Below are 16,381 nucleotides of genomic sequence, written 5' to 3'. Positions count from 1 at the left end.
GATACCAAAATCTTGTCTCGTTACCTAAACATTCTACATATGAATGCAGAATCTGTTTTATAGAGATCACTGTGGGGGACAGACTGGGAATAATTTGCTGAGATAATCACGTTTGCACATTCACAAAGTCACAGAGTCGCAGTATTTCGAATCATTCCAAATATAAAAACATGCAAAACATGATTTGTATTATCATTACCACTGTCATTGTTGTCAACAGTATTATAAGCAGTGGCAATAGTATTTATTATTCATTATCATACTCATTAATAGAAATGTATGAAGGATGTAAAAAAAAAGGAAACAAAAAGGAAACCTTCACCTTCACAAAATGTTTATGCGCCTGCAACAAAAAATGTTAATTGAACACAGAGTGTTCTCTGTGTTTGTTTCAAAAAAGGTCAAACCGTTTGGCTGAAAAGTGAGTTTTATTCTATTATTTACTCTATATAGTTTCATTATGGGACTAATGTTTTTGCACTAGACTATATTATATTTTAGGAAAAAACCCATGTGCCTGAAGAAAATGGCTGTATCTCAGAAACTACAAGGAGCACAATCAAGTAATTGGCATCTATGAACTCATAACAAGTTGAATATCAAGTCAGTTTGTTTACTATTAATAGAAGTGTGATTTTTCATTTGATCTATAAATTTCAAAGTTGTACTGTTAGATACTTGCCCAAAGTATGTAAGCACCAAATTTCAAGACTTTTGACCAATCAGAACAAATATTGTGGCATTTTTCCTTATGATAATAAATATAACTTACCTCCACTGTACACAAACTTAATAAAAAGTGGCATTAGGAGTCATTTTACAATATTATGTGGTGCTCCTTCTGAACTGCGTTGTTATGTTTCCAAACCTCAGAATACGCTACTGAATGTGTGAATCGAGGCAGAGACTCATTCACTTCTGTGATTCACATTCAGGGAGCCTCCCAGTAAGAATGTGAGGTTTGATCTGACTTCATTAATCCTGACGCACCACACAAGATGCCCTACTTGCAAATATAGCACAACTCTTTAGTGTGACCAAATGTTGCCAACTGCTTTAGCAACAGTATAAAATACTGGGATTTGTTGATGATATGAATGAGGGAGAGCAACCCTCCACATGTGACTCACGTGTCATGTGGAAGATGCCATCACAGGCGCTGATATGGGACAGGAAGGCATTTCCCAAGCCTTGGCCAGCATGAGCACCTTTCACCAGGCCAGCGATGTCAACAACATTAAGGAACGCTGGGACTTTGCTGCAACCCAGAAAGTAAAAGTAAAAACAAATCAGCCAAATCCAACAATATCAATATTATATTAACAAAAATAGTAACCGTTGTGTTGTGTGCTGCAATCCAATATAACAGTCCTGGAAATAGTTCTACGTTTGTGAAACTCGAAATTTGAATTGTGCCATCTTAAACAATGACTTTTTGAGACTGTAGTTTGTGATGTTGTTGTATTGTATTGCAGTAGATTGTAAGGTAGTTTGAACAGATTGCTCCACCATATTTGTAAAATGCGTACTGCAATTTCTAGTAAATGTTATTCAAACAGGAGTAAAGAGTGCATTTATTGGGGACTATTTTCAGTGGCGCATTAATACACATTTGGTGCTCTAGAATTTATGGCAGCAGGACGATGTATGTGGCATTGACTCAAAATAAACAATGCCACAAGATCAATTCATTGCTTGTTTTGATATTTTCGTGGGATTTTTTAATGTAACAAAATGATATAAAATTGGAATTATGTATAATATCGCCAGCCTTATCCTGAAAGAGGAAGGTAGGGTAGACAGGTATAGAGTGGAGCATGAATGAGTCCTAAAACCCGGAAATGAGTTAACATTTTTACACTTCTGATTCCCTAGTCTGGAAGTCAATAGGTTTTTTGAATGGGTTTGTAGATAGATACTTGAAATAAGGTTTGTGTTTAACACAAGCTAAAGAGATTTTAACATTTTGTTATACGATATAAAATACGTCAGTAAATATTCCACTTGTGAATTTTGAAGCTTTTACGCGTCTTCAAAAAGGTCGTTGCTAACAAGTGGCTGAATGAGACTACTAAATGTCATCACGCCGACTCGTCCGCCGTTACAGCCTCATTGTTTGTATTCGCGCTCATGCGACTGTGGGGTAGTTCGTTTATGGCCTAATGTTAGCTTTTTTACTTCTGGTGATTGCATTCACACTTCAAAAATCCTAAAAGTGGTGTTCATTTGTGGAGATTCTCTTGCTGAACAAAACGTATTATAAACGTTTGTTTGTCACAGAGTTTATTTTCTGCAATAATTCAAAACCCAATGGAAAAATCCCATTGGCTTTTTGTCTTTTTTTTTTTATACAGAACAGGATCTGGACAGAACTGAGGACAAGCATGCTAGTGAGATTCATACCGCTCTTTGAAAAGCAGGAGCGTAGTGTTTCTATTCAACATACCAATTCTTGTCAGTCAAAAAAGGATATCTCGCTAGTACTTTGTCAGTAGAGCCCAGCAAATCTGAATTCAGCCTGCTTTAACAGCCTCTATAAATGTATATGATAACCAGGTGTTGGGAGGTTCAGATGCTTCAGCGTTTTCCTTAACAGAAAACCTCGGAAGAGAGCAGCAATCACACATCATACAGAACTGGCAGCTACATGTCAACAACACTGTTATATGTTTTCTCATACCCATTGCAAGAAGACCGTCAGCGACTACAGATCTGAGGTGTGAATAATAGGTCAACGATGAGACCCCATACCTGGGAGGTTTGTGGAATTGGCAGAGGAAATCATAGCGTTCATCTGGAATGGGCACTCTGCTTTCATTTGGGTCAATGGTGCAGAAGGGGAAATTTTCAGCTGCAGCCTGACTCTTTGTCAACACGTTGAAAAAGGTTGACTTCCTGAAAATAAAAACAGCAGTGAGGTCAATCCATCAAAAAGTGCTAGCGTGCAGAACCTGATGGTTCGATAGTATCATCCTGAAACACTCCAGTAAATTATGCAAGATTGGCTTCTTTATTTTCTGCTAAAGAAGGAAAAGGTTATTCTAATGGATTGAATATTTGAGTGCTTGAACCAAAAATACTCTACGAAATACTTTGCCCAATTACAAGGTCAGATAATCCCATAATAGATCAATTGTACCCGGAATCGAGGGGCAAATTACATTTCTGATAGATCTCAGCTGTTGAACGGGATCAGCCAAACGCCGCCCCATGTTGTGATCACAGAGAGATTTATTTTCTGTGGCACAAGAAGCAGCTCGAGTGTACTTCAAAATCTACAGACAATGGCAAGTGTCTAAGAGTAATAATGGCACGGCAGTTAACTATAATCCAGGACTTTCCATTTTTATCCCCTCACTCGGTGCTTCACATTGAAATGATTGTTTGTTAAGTCCTATAGGCATGAAATTGCTCAAGATTGCTAAAGTGCATGCATTAATTCCTTATATAAAGCTAAATTGTTTCTCTAACATACTTGATATAGAGGATAGAGGATATTCTTGGGTCACCTTGGGGGAAAAAGAAAGACACCCCACAGTAACACAACCATCATCAGGTGTAAAAAAGTTCTTAATGATATAATTTCACAGCAAATTACTTACTTACAAAAGATGCTGGTCAATGGGGAAAGTGATGTCTATTTGCAGCCAGACCATTGTATAGAAGTCTATGAGAAAATTACCCTACTTCTCCCTTGATTTATTACCTCAGTAAACATTGTAAACATGAGTTTATGGTCTCAATCGCTAGTTTCAAGTCTTCTTCAAACCAGCATGATGTTCATTTAGTAAATTATGGTCCCATTTAGAGTTAAATAGACCATAAAGCAGGGTATGCTTTAGGACGTGGCTACTTTGTGATTGACAGGTCGCTACCACGGCGTTGTCCGGTATGGGAGTTGTCTGTGTTTTTGTCTTACAACTTTAACCCTTTCATAGTGTGTTTTCAGCTCATGAAAGTTAATTATAACTATTTTGTCACCTAAAAATGTCTTATTCAGCGTTCGGTTGTACACAGCGCCACCCTCTCGTGTCACTTCTGGTTGCAAATAACCAAGATGAAGAAGGCCAAAAACGGCAGTCCACAAACCAATGGGTGACGTCGAGGTGACTACGTCCACTTCTTTTATACAATCTATGGTTTTTCCACTGGTGGGTGGTAGAAACGCCTTTTTATAGGGAGGTGAGACATATAGATGACTGGGCCAAATATGAACCTAAAACCTTGGACTGGGTTTTGGGAAGACTAGGAATGCCGCAGACCAAAAAAATGATTGTGAATGAATTAGGGCTGTCAAAGTTAACGTGATAATAACGCGTTAATTCAAAATCGTTTTAACGCCACTAATTTCTTTATATATATATATATATATATATATATACAGTATATATATATATATATACACATATATATTAACTCAATGAGTATATTAAAATGGGGTTATGGGACCTTTAAGTAGTTATTTAGAGATTAACTGTTCACATTGGATTCTTCATTTACATCTGCTGCCTAAACATATACAGACATGACACACAAGTGCATAAAGAGTTACACAAGGCAGACAGATGCTCTAGGCAAAAGGCACCCGTTAAATTAACTTCAGTCTAGGTGACCTGTGGAGAGTTTTAAGAATGACTCAACTTGAGTCATAAAGCCATATACTGTGCATACTTTACGGTGTGTCCCAATAAGGGGTTAAATGGACATGACTAAACTTTTTTGTGCCTTTGAGCAGAAAGAGAACATGTGCTGGTGTATTAGTGTAGAAATAGCTGCAAGATTGGCTGAATCACACTCTCAAGTTTCCCATGTGTGTGAAGAATGGTCAGTTACGCCCAACTAACAGCAGGCTGGCATTTCAACATGGTTCATTCATGAGGAAACCATGGGAGGGTTGGCAAGTCGTGCTTTGACACAAATGTGGTATGGCAGGTCACAACCTCAATGAGTTCTACTTCTTATACCAGAAAGAAAATGTGGTTTTGCTGGGGTAAGAAATAAAGACACTAGATTCTAGAGAGAGTGGATCTCTGTGCAATAAGCTCCGAAATCTAGCAAAACAGCTAAAACACACTACAAAAAAAAGCACAAACCTCTTCAAAAAACTGAATCAGTACAATAACTGGCATCATGTGCCTCTCTGTCACTTCAAAACCTGCTGTTTTCAGCTCATACAAAACTTTCCAGCTGACTTGAAAACAACTGTTCTGCTGTGAATGACTCATAAAATGTTTTAAGAAGCTGCAAAAAAGATGAGAGCCTGTCGGCTGAGCAGAAGATAACCTATCACTGAGGCCCTTCCTGTGGCTCAAACGGGGCTACAGGAACATCATGTAGGGTCTCTGCCCTGTGATTACACTCTGTCACTGGTGTTGCTGAAGGTCTAGGTAGATGCTGACAAGGTGGATTTGTCTGACAAAGTCTGACATGCAGACAGCGTGTCAGCCTGCTAACACACACTGTGGCCATGTAGTACAGATTCTTGTCAAGTTGTCCACCTCACCGATAAAAAGCTCTGAAAGGCTGAGTAACTCTTTGACTCTCAGGTTCATATTTCAGAATTGAAATATTCCTCAACTACTTTTTTTTATTCTTCCCATCAATTAATTTTGTTTGATTACATTGATTTATTGACCAACAAGAATTTGAAAACACATCACATAGACTTTTACATACTCCACATTTCCCGTGTCTATGCTTTAAAGCTAGGGTTAGTTATCTTAAGAATCTAGCTCAGCTAGTCGAGCTACTTTCGTTAGCAAGAAAGTCGCCGAGTCGGCATCATTGACATTCCGTCCCTTTCAGGCCTCCCTCAAATTATCTTAATGAATGTAAACAACCAACATGGCTATTGTTAGTAATCGCAGCTGTCAAGCTAGCAGCTTGCAGAAGACTCTGGTGACGCGCAATGCACAAATACTGGATTTTTTTCTTGTCAGAGCATTTGATTTATTGATTGCTGTCAGGGTGTAATGAGAATTTCAACAAATATAACAAATGTGTTTGAAGAATATAACCAATTTTGTCTTTTGGTTTGTCTTTAAGGTACTGTCTGTCTCTTTAATTTCACTGTTAGGTGCTATTTTTTTAACTTTATTTACATATACTCCTCAAACACACCTAAAAAAATATACATTCGCCCTCCTTCTCCCCTCATATAATAGCATCATTTGATATGGAAGAAAGAGACAAGATATGGGACATCCTCTCATTGCGTTTTCAGCTTGCATTCCTTTAGATTGTTGTGCTGTAGAGTTTTTAAATTAGCTAGGTTACGTCAAATTGCAAGACACAAAAGCATATCTTGCACATTAGAATTATTCTTTTAGTTGCAAAAAAAAAATGTAAAAGAATGAGATGAGATCAATTAAAAAGAAAACAGAAGTATTTTTACGATGCTGTCCATGTCCATGCTGGACTTTTTTAAAGTGCCATTCAGTTGTAAAACTATGTATGCTTTTTTTCTGTAATATGATTTGATTAATCTTAAAATGTAGAAAAGTTGCTATACATAATCATTGTCATTGCACTGATTGTACCTGAGACTGGGAGCTGATTCAAGAAACTACGGGCAAAAAGCCATGTTAAAAAGTACTATTTCATGCAGGTGTAGTGTCTGACTGATGCAAGCTGAAAGCTGCTTTGAACACGCAAGTGAATTTCATAGTTTCCTTACAAATGTAATCCATTTATTGTAGTAAATGGGCTGTCTCTGTTGATAATAGAGGTGTATGATTTGTTGCAGCAGAGACTGACCTGTAAGGTTGCTCAGTGGTACTGAGAGTCCTGTGTTTGCGTTCACTTTGTGATGTGGTTCCTCAGATTTTCTCCCGCACTTCAAAGACATGAAGGTTAGGTGAACTGGAAACTCTAAATTACCAGATAAATGAATGTGTGATAGTAACTGTGTTTGACTGTCTACACTATGCGATTGTCTAGGATGTACCCTGACCTTTGACCGGTGCAAGAGTGATAAGTGGGTATTTAAAACCATTGGACAACAGGGTTCGTTAATGCTTTTCATTCATTCTTCTCTGCATTCATAGTAGGGTGGTAGGTTCACTCTTGATTGCTGTCATACAGCACATTCTCATCAATAAGATGTCACACAGAATTTAACTATGTTTCTCTAATTGAAAACACACTGCTGTGATGATAAAACCCACATTCATAAATCTAATAAGGATACAAACTCAAAGTATAAATTCTAAAAGCATTTAGAAGGAACAGTGTGTAACATTTAGGGGGATCTATTGGCAAAAATGGAATATAATATTAATAGTAAGTATGTTTTGTTTAGTGTACAATCACCTGGAAATAGGAATCATTTTGTTTTTGTTACCTTAGAACAGAGGTTTATTATTTTTCCTGGGGGGCCACATGAGAAACCCAGATTGTTGACATAACTTCTATTTTATCACTAGATTAAATTATAGAAAATATACTATGCACTTATTTTTCAGCTTTTATTATACTGAAAATCACTCCAAACAGCATATCATTAAGAAAATTCCATTATATGCAGGAGTCTTTGAACTGTACAGGACTGACTGTTTTGGGTAGTAATGTTTCCATTAACAAAAGATTTAACTAAACATTAACACTTACATTTCCTTCTTTCTTTGCATGCAGCTTTGTAAAAAGTCCTTGCTGCTTTTGTAGCTTAACTATCAATTACTTATTTAGCTTATTATGGTCGTGCAGCCTCAGCAGGTGACGCACTTTCAAACATCACTCACATCAATTTCCGTCAATGTCAAGTGTGACAGGAAGAAGCATGCTAACGATACACGAGCTTTTCAAAATAAAAGCTATTTTCTGTACTGTTTTTTTCTCTTTCTTAGCTTTGTAAGTACAATTGTGTGGTTTGTCTGATACCTCCCAGGCCAGGCAGAACCATCTCGATATATATCTATATAAGGAGAGTAGAAACATGGTTCTATAGGGCCATTCACGTTTTCGCGTCGGCCACCGTAGTTCTCCTACACGTTTGGCACAAGGCCTATTGAAAGAGGCTAGGTCACTAGTCATCAACGCTCAGGTCAGGCCTTATTGGATTAATGAATGTGGGTTTTATCATCACAGCAGTGTGTTTTCAATTAGAGAAAATAGTTAATCTCTGTGTGACATCTTATTGATGAGAATGTGCTATGATCCATCTACATTTGTCAAAGGTCAGCTAGTCATCAACGCGTCATATCTTTGGGGTACAACACATGCGCAGTAAAATCTGGTCAGCATTCGTCGAAATTGAGCCAATCGCAACGCACGACCGCAGCTCCAGTTACATTGCACATGTATCATACCCCATAACCCAAGACCCGTGTCCAGCCGTGTCCCAGACTCCTCCTATAGGCCTTGGTTTGGCACACGGGAGAAGCTTCAGTTGGTTGCAATTTGCAACCCCACCACTAGATACCGCCGTATCCTACACACTGCCTCTTTAACTATTTTATTAAAACTATGATTTTTGACGTACAACAATTCTTTGAGGTCACAGGTTTACCCTCATAACACTTGTCTGCCATAACACCCTAAAAAAGGTCATGTGTGAAGCATTTTGTAAAAGTTTGAGCAGCTCACACGCTTTTATTTAGACAGACAGAAAGTTAAGATGCAGGGAAGGAAAGACGAAGCTCTTGTGGGATTTGATCTTTGGCTAGTAGGGAACAAGTGGTTCCAGACACTTAACAGCCTTAGAAACACTCCTCTGCATCAGGCTACATGTCATTTTGCTTGTTTCAGTATAAAGTGTGGCATGCATAAAGTGAGAAAGCTCATTTTGGAGAAACTCCAACAACTCAAAGTCTGAAGTTGTAAATCTAAATTCACAATGTTTCTTTAAAGAGGACCTATTATGCTCATTTTCAGGTGTATTCTAGTCTTTGTGGTTTCTACTAGAACATGTTTACATGCTGTAATGTTAAAAAAAACGCTTTCTTTTTCTCTCCGCTCCAGCTCCACTCCAACTAGCTTTGTTTGAAGGCGTGCCAAACTAGCCACTAGGCAGGTATTATGCAAATGTGTTACTTGGTGACATCGCCACGTTACAGAAGAAAAAGCGGGACTTCAAGCAAGGCACGTCAGGCAGTTCAGGAGCAGTGTTTCTGTGGGGGAGAGTAACTCCCTTTGGCGTGGACTTTGAGCTTTGTAACTTTGCACACCTTTCAAATGCACAAAAAAACTGTATAACACACTAAAGGAAAAAAGCACAAAAGCATAATAGGTCCTCTTTAAATCTTATTTCTTCTCTTTAGTCATGCATTCTACTGTACTCAGCTTACATCTTGCCTTACATGCGTTTATATTTATGGTTTCCTGGAAGGCAGACATGGACAAAGCACATGCTGGTGCATGCAGTGTGAATGGTGACACTGTGTGTGTGAATAAAAACCCTTTACTTACCCAACATTGGGCAGGCCAACAACGCCTATCTTCAATGAAGTGCCAAACCTTCCAATCGGTGGTGGTGGTAGATTCAGTGCATCCTCTCCTTTTCCCTAATAAAGACAATGTGGAGATGTCTGCAGTCAGAGCGAGCCAAATGCCATTACATAATCTACAAAGCTTGCTCATTTTTGAATGGAGCTATTCCTCATAACCTGCACCTTCTTTGGAGCCATTTCCCACTCTCACCAACTCAGGGGAAACACCACATTCATTGACAGAAAATGTGCTAAGCTAAGTCCTCAAATGTAACCAGTCGACTGCACTTCAACTGGCTCGCTCCCCCGCGCTCAAAATGGAACATGCAGCCTCTGGAAATGAAAGTTGACACTGTGAGCTGGCTGGATGACCTGTACTTCCAAATTTAGCTGTCGATAGTATCGATGGAGGCTGATGAGCTGCTGAGAGATCAATCTTACACAGAACTGTTGCTTGAAATGTGTGTATTGAAAGCGTAGTTAATCTTTATCAGAGGCTCGACTGTGTTGTCAACAGCTGCCTGCTTTCTATTAACATCTGAATCATTTGTCTTGACAGTCGTCTAACAGAAGACATCCAATAGTTGTGTCTCTATACTGACAGGTCCGAGCTATTTTGTCATTTCCCCTTGTGGTATAGCTTATTGACTTCCTACAGCAATAAATCCTTTTGTCAAGCAGTTTAGTTCACAGTGAATGTATATCAATTCTATTTCCATGCTGTTGTCTCTATTTACCTGGCACCAAAATAAACAATGACCAGGCAACCTTAAAGTGCAAGAATAAACTCCTGGGAAACGGCAGATGAGACACAAAGAAAAAAAATACTGTTTTTATCATCATCTTTGCATTTTACAATTGAACAGAATAAATGCACAGCTTCAGCGCCACAGACATAAAGTAAAACATCCTTGCACTCATAGTTGCCTCCAACCCCCCCCTTTGAGAGAAACAGGTGTAGCCACATGAGCACGCGAAATTACAACAATTAGTTAAATGTCCTCAAATAAACTTCCCTCAGCAGAAATACAAATTAAAGCACACAGGGGCACAACCAGAAACCATCGCCCAAATCCAGCAGCCTGTCTGGTTTAACACGCAGAAAATGAGGCTCTAATAATCTGGATTTGAGGCAAGTGGGGCCGGCTTTGTAGAAAGAATCCAAATGAATAGGTCTGAATTAATCATTTATCTTTTGTTGATGGATGCACCCCCACTTAGACTCATCACAATAGATGCAGAGCGTTTTGTTCGACCAAATAAATCATTCCCATTGTTTAAGGTACATTGATCAATCTAATGGCTTGTAATAGGCTCCTAATTGCCACAGAGAAGTGCTCACGAATGGAGTCCAGAATTACAGATTCAACTCAAAAATTCTCACTTGAATGACAAGGCGAGATCATGTTCTCCCCCACTTTGTCCCAAGTAAACATCGTCTGAAAAAAAATCACTATTATTTTATTATTCTAGGTTAATCTGAAAAACACATTTCCTTCCATATAAATTTAAGTTGCAGTATATAAAAAGACATTTATTGGTGCATAAAGACTGTGATTCCTATGCAGATTTCTTTGTTCTGAGCGGTCACACTGCTCCTTATTAAGATATAATAGCCTACGACACAAATAATCATGCACACAAGAATATTAATGTTTGAACAAATGACAGATGACTGTAAATATATATATTTTTTAATATAATTATTAACTTAATTATAGTGTAAATCTAATGTCCGATTTTTTATTATTATTAAAGTATATTGAAAAAAATAACACTCGAATTAATATGACTTCTTTAGAGACAATCAACTTTGTTTATGTAGAATAGACATTTAATACTGTTAACAGCACTCTGCCAAATTGTTATGATTGCTAAAAAAAATGATTCAATTTTCTTGGCAGCGCTCAGTATTTGATGAGGATGATTTTTATTCACCCTTCCAAAGGTGGTGGTTTTAAAGCAAAAAAAAAAAAAAGAAAGAAAGAGTATTTGAACAAATTGCACCTGTGTTGACTGGCAGCATTCATCCTCTCTATAATGGAGCATTATTTGCAGCGTTTTTGAATACTGTAATGCACATCTTTCGGTCAAGCCTTTCTCTGGGAAAATTGCTTTAACTTTTAAAAGGGATGATGGTTCACGTCAGAGCAGGTCAATTTTACATTATGCCATTATCCCTGCGCGTTTTAACAAGCTATGGGGATATGCGGGGCTTATTGAATTGTGATATTAAAAGAAAAAGTGAGTTTAGGGGAAATTGTTGCATCCTCTTTAATTGTCCACAATTTAATAAATGGGTGATTACATTTTATTTCTCGTATGCAAGACGGCTGCTGTTAAAGCCGTTTAATGGAGATGACTGGCGGCCTTATACAGCAGACATCACCTGGAAACTTTTTCCGCTTATAAAATACTTTTAAAACTACACTGATAAAGCAAGCTGTCATTTTTAATTAACCCCTCACCTGCACCAAGTAAGCAGAGAGGCGCGCGGATGGCACGGCCGCGCGTGAACTCGACCGCACACACACATGTGCGCAGATGTTTTGTTTTTTTTGGCTGGAGGTAAACAAACTGTAGGTTAGTTGATCCAGTAATAATCTGTTTTTCCTTCATGTATTTTACTCAGTAAATGATCTAACCGCGGTTATTGGAGAAGTGCTGTCATGGCCTGTTTCTGGACTTCTTCATTACACTTAAACCATCTGGGACTTTCCAATATGAACACCAGAATAAAGAAATTAAGATATAGAGCATATAACACCAGTTGTCTTTAACTGTGCAGCGCCTAACGCACAGCAGCATGCACTGTTCTGATAAAGTCATCATCAACACCCTCACATTGTCCAGGATACTATGTGCTTAAATAGCGACAATTTCTCAATGACGTGTTGCGCATGATCTGAATATTGAAAAATCAGACACCAACAGTCCACATTATTAAAAATGAGAGGAAAAAGCTTACCTCGTGGAGAAACTGACGCGCCAACTCTGCAAATTCTGCAAATGAAAAGGAGACATTGAGCTCTTCGTGTGAGAATACATAAAAATAACTGTATGCATTAAAAAAAAAATACCAAATCGTGTCTTGTATGACAGTGTGGAAGCAGAAGGCTGCACAACATGATGATTGACGGCGGGGTTTTTTGGTTGTTTCTGTCTGCGGTCGGCTCTCTGATTGGCTGACTTCATCCTCAGCCATGAATGAGGTCATCCGATTGGCTGCGCGTCGTCGCCAGCTGTACTTCAAAGAAGGCGCTCTCTACAACTAGGTAGTTGTTGGTGAGCTGCGAGCCAAGAGAGAAACCGTGTGACCTGCAGTCAAACACGGTGCAAGTTCTGCAGCAAAATTGGAGCCGTATACAGCATTGCAAATCGCGAAACACTCTCATCACAGCACAGATACCCTGGATATGGCAACGTCTATACTTGGGGTGAGTCCGAGACTTTGTGATTTTTGTGCGTAAAAGTTGTGCGTAAAAGTTATTGCAGCTCCTCTGCAAACCAGAAGTGATTGCCTGCTTTCATACACTTGCTTTTCAAGTTTTGCGGTTATGATTTAATTCTGTGTTAATTACGATTACTTTACTCGTTATTTATTATTAAAAAATAAAGTTAAATGCAGATAAAGGCATCTTTAAACACTTTAAACAGTCTCTTCTGCACTATATTCATTTTTAACAGTCTCTTCTGCACTATATTCACTTTTTTAATAGTCGTATATTACATCTGTTACTCTACACTATATTCAGTTTTAACAGTTTTCTTCTTCATCTCCTTGTATTTTTTATATCTGGTATATTTTTTTTGTACTTTGTACTTTGCACTACTAACTTTTTTTACTGCCTTTTTATTAACATGTTTTTGTGCTACCTTTATAGTGTTATCTGAGCTTAAAGTGAATTTCACAAGTTGGTTTGCTTTGTCTTACCAACAGTCAAAATAAACAATGTTATGATATGATACAGAGGAAGCATTTTGTATCTGAAGCTGTAACCTGCAAATATTTGGTGTTAAATCAAAATAAGTTTTGACTATTTTTTTTTGCAATATTTGTCAATATGATATAAATTATGGAACTGTGATGCTGGAAACTTGAATTTCCCTCGGGATCAATAAAGTTTCTATCTATCTATCTATCTATCTATCTAGATCAGTGTTTTACCCACAGCAGATGTCTGACGCAGTTCATATTCTGAGAGAAAGTTTGTAAATCATTATTACTTGTACGTTATGTTTTAATCTCTCCAAACTTCCAGAAGTGATTGCTGCTTTCATAAACATGCTTGCTTTTCAAGTTTGCGGTTATGATTTAATTCTGTGTTAATTACGATTACTTTACTCGTTATTTATTATTAAAAATGAAATAGTTAAATGCAGATTAAGGCATCTAGATCAGTGTTTTACCCACAGCAGATGTCTGACGCAGTTAATATTCTGAGAAAGTTTGTAAATCATTATTACTTGTGCATTATGTTTTACTCTCTCCAAACTTCTTATAGCTTAAATTATACTTTTAATAATAATTAGTTATGCTTTATTTGTTAAAGTCTTGTTTTGTTTCGAATCAGCCGTCTGTTTTCCAAGACATCCAACTAAAAATCTTGAAGCAATATTTGTTGGTACCTGTTTTTAAGTGCAACTCTTGTGTGTGTTTTTCTGCAGGAAGAGCCACGGTTTGGAACTACACCTCTAGCTATGCTGGCTGCAACCTGCAACAAAATTGGCAACACCAGTCCTCTCACAACTTTACCAGACTCCAGCGCTTTCTCCAAAGGTGGATTTCACCCGTGGAAGAGATCCTCCTCCTCCAGCTGCAACCTGGGCTCCAGTCTGCCCGGTTTCGCGGTAGCAACGAGCCGCGCGTCGTCAGGACTAACACCCACCGGAGGCTCCGGTAACAGCGCCTTCTGCTTAGCCTCGACATCCCCAACATCCTCTGCGTTTTCCACCGCAGAGTACAGCGGTCTGTTCTCCAACTCTGCAGGCGTGTCCTCACAAGACGCCGGACAGTCAGCTTTTATCTCCAAAGTGCACACTTCTGCAGAGAGTCTATACCCGCGTGTGGGCATGGCGCACCCATACGAGTCGTGGTACAAGTCTGGTTTCCACTCCACCATCGCCGGTGACAACGGTGCATCCTCGTGGTGGGATGTGCACACTAACCCTGGTTCGTGGCTGGACGTGCAAAATCCTGCAGGCACCCTCCAGACGTCTCTGCACACCGGCACACCTCAAGGAATCCACTCCCAGCTGAGTGGCTACAACCCGGACTTCTCCTCGCTGACGCACTCGGCGTTCAGCTCCACCGGAATCAGCCCAACCGCGTCTCACTTACTCTCCACCGGACAGCACCTGTTGACACAAGACGGCTTCAAAACAGTCATCCCAACATACACAGACGCTTCTGCAGCAGCCGCCAACGCCATGATTTCTGGGGGCAGTTCAGGAATAAGTAGCTCCTCGAGGTCTTCCAGGAGGTACTCCGGTAGAGCCACGTGTGACTGTCCGAACTGCCAGGAGGCCGAGCGGCTAGGACCCGCCGGAGCCAGCCTGCGCAGGAAGGGCCTGCACAGCTGCCACATACCGGGCTGCGGTAAAGTCTACGGGAAAACCTCGCATCTCAAAGCGCATTTGAGATGGCACACTGGAGAGCGGCCTTTTGTGTGCAACTGGCTTTTCTGTGGCAAAAGGTTCACTCGGTCCGATGAGCTGCAGAGACACCTCCGCACTCACACCGGAGAGAAAAGGTTTGCATGCCCGGTGTGCAACAAGCGCTTTATGCGGAGTGACCATTTGAGCAAGCACATCAAAACGCACACGGCCGGTGGAGGAGGAAGCAAAAAGGGCAGCGACAGTGACACCGATACCAGCAACCTGGAGACACCGAGGTCTGAGTCTCCTGAACTTATTTTGGATGGGGTTAACCCAAGAATCACTGTTAAGGATCCGTCTCCTCATGATGAGCCCTAATGACATAAAAAAACATTCAAAAACATGCACATTGAAAACGGGTCTTATTTGAAAAGACAATAAAAAAGGAGAAAATATTTCAAGAAGTTGCAAAAAGTCTAAAAAATATATTCTCAACATGCGTATTTCATGCGTAAATCCATCTAAAGACAGTGATTTGCTGTAAGGCCTTTGGGGATTTTTAAGTGGCAACTTGGAAAAATGAAATGTTTGAAGGTGAGAGAAACCTGTTGAACTTTGGTTGGACAATGTGAGTCACATCTTGTATATTGACGACTAAAACTCTGTGTTATTTTCATGTAAATGTTAATGATTGTTTTATTCGTGTTGGTATCCTGGAAAAAAAACAGGAAGTTTACTTTTCGACGCACTTTGTGGATATGTATGTACACAGCTTTTTTTCAACTTTTTGGTTAACCATTTTATTTTTTTTTGCTTAAAAAAAAAATATCTATATATAAATGTTTACCTGTATAAAGTCACACGTATAAGACTTTCATTTTATCGTAATTAAAACATCTTTAAAAAAGGCTGTAATTGTGTGATGCAGATTTTATATTTTTGGTTTAATTGTGTTATAGGTTTTAATTCTAACAAAATATTTAATTTAGAAATTTATTTTAAAGCGTGAGGCTATTTTTATTTAAAATCATCTATAAAACGTTGACTTTCACTATATTCCCCCCCCCTATGGAATAAATCAATGCTTAATGCCCCGGAAAAAAACATTTCATGCCCAAATGAAAATCTTGTTAAATGGTATTAATTATGACTTGGAGCACATCGCAGCCCCATGTGTCTTGTATTTGCGATTAGGGATTCGTGTCTTATCAAATATCTAATTAATCTCCGAGACATCTTTTGTTCAGTTTCACTTTATCGGGGGGTTTCCGAGGGGGTTTGACGACAAAAGGTCCCTGAATATTTATTCTAATTGTCCAAATTAACTGCTTTCATTTGCATACCAATCGATGGAGCGA

The 16,381-nt window shown here is 38.9% G+C and overlaps 2 protein-coding genes across 6 annotated transcripts in view; one reads left to right on the top strand and one right to left on the bottom strand.

The window, feature by feature from the left end:
- Positions 1-12,791, bottom strand: part of LOC141782668 (obg-like ATPase 1) — a 53,775-nt gene extending 40,984 nt beyond the window's left edge. The window contains exons 1-5 of one of the 4 annotated variants that reach the window (XM_074659284.1): positions 12,506-12,724; positions 12,394-12,428; positions 9,406-9,500; positions 2,752-2,895; positions 1,131-1,258 (exon numbers count right to left, since the gene is read on the bottom strand). In XM_074659284.1, the coding sequence (XP_074515385.1) occupies positions 1,131-1,258; positions 2,752-2,895; positions 9,406-9,500; positions 12,394-12,428; positions 12,506-12,620 (517 nt within the window). In that variant the 5' untranslated portion in view covers positions 12,621-12,724. Of the gene's footprint in view, positions 1-1,130; positions 1,259-2,751; positions 2,896-9,405; positions 9,501-9,608; positions 9,965-12,393 lie in introns of those variants that run through there. The other 3 variants (XM_074659283.1, XM_074659285.1, XM_074659286.1) reach the window with 3 other exon arrangements.
- sp9 (sp9 transcription factor) lies at positions 12,706-15,543 on the top strand. Of its 2 annotated transcripts, none has more exons than XM_074659288.1 (2): positions 12,706-12,862; positions 14,094-15,543. In XM_074659288.1, the coding sequence occupies exons 1-2, from the start codon at positions 12,842-12,844 to the stop codon at positions 15,399-15,401; spliced, it is 1,329 nt and encodes a 442-aa protein (XP_074515389.1). In that variant the 5' UTR covers positions 12,706-12,841; the 3' UTR covers positions 15,402-15,543. The 2 variants fall into 2 exon arrangements, with proteins under 2 accessions (XP_074515389.1, XP_074515390.1); XM_074659289.1 differs by lacking the exon at positions 12,706-12,862 and adding an exon at positions 13,577-13,633.
- Positions 15,544-16,381: the final 838 nt, after the last annotated feature.

This window comes from Sebastes fasciatus, chromosome 14 (assembly GCF_043250625.1).
Source record: "Sebastes fasciatus isolate fSebFas1 chromosome 14, fSebFas1.pri, whole genome shotgun sequence".
Lineage (NCBI taxonomy): Eukaryota > Metazoa > Chordata > Actinopteri > Perciformes > Sebastidae > Sebastes > Sebastes fasciatus.
This window is presented reverse-complemented; position numbering and strand designations above follow the sequence as displayed.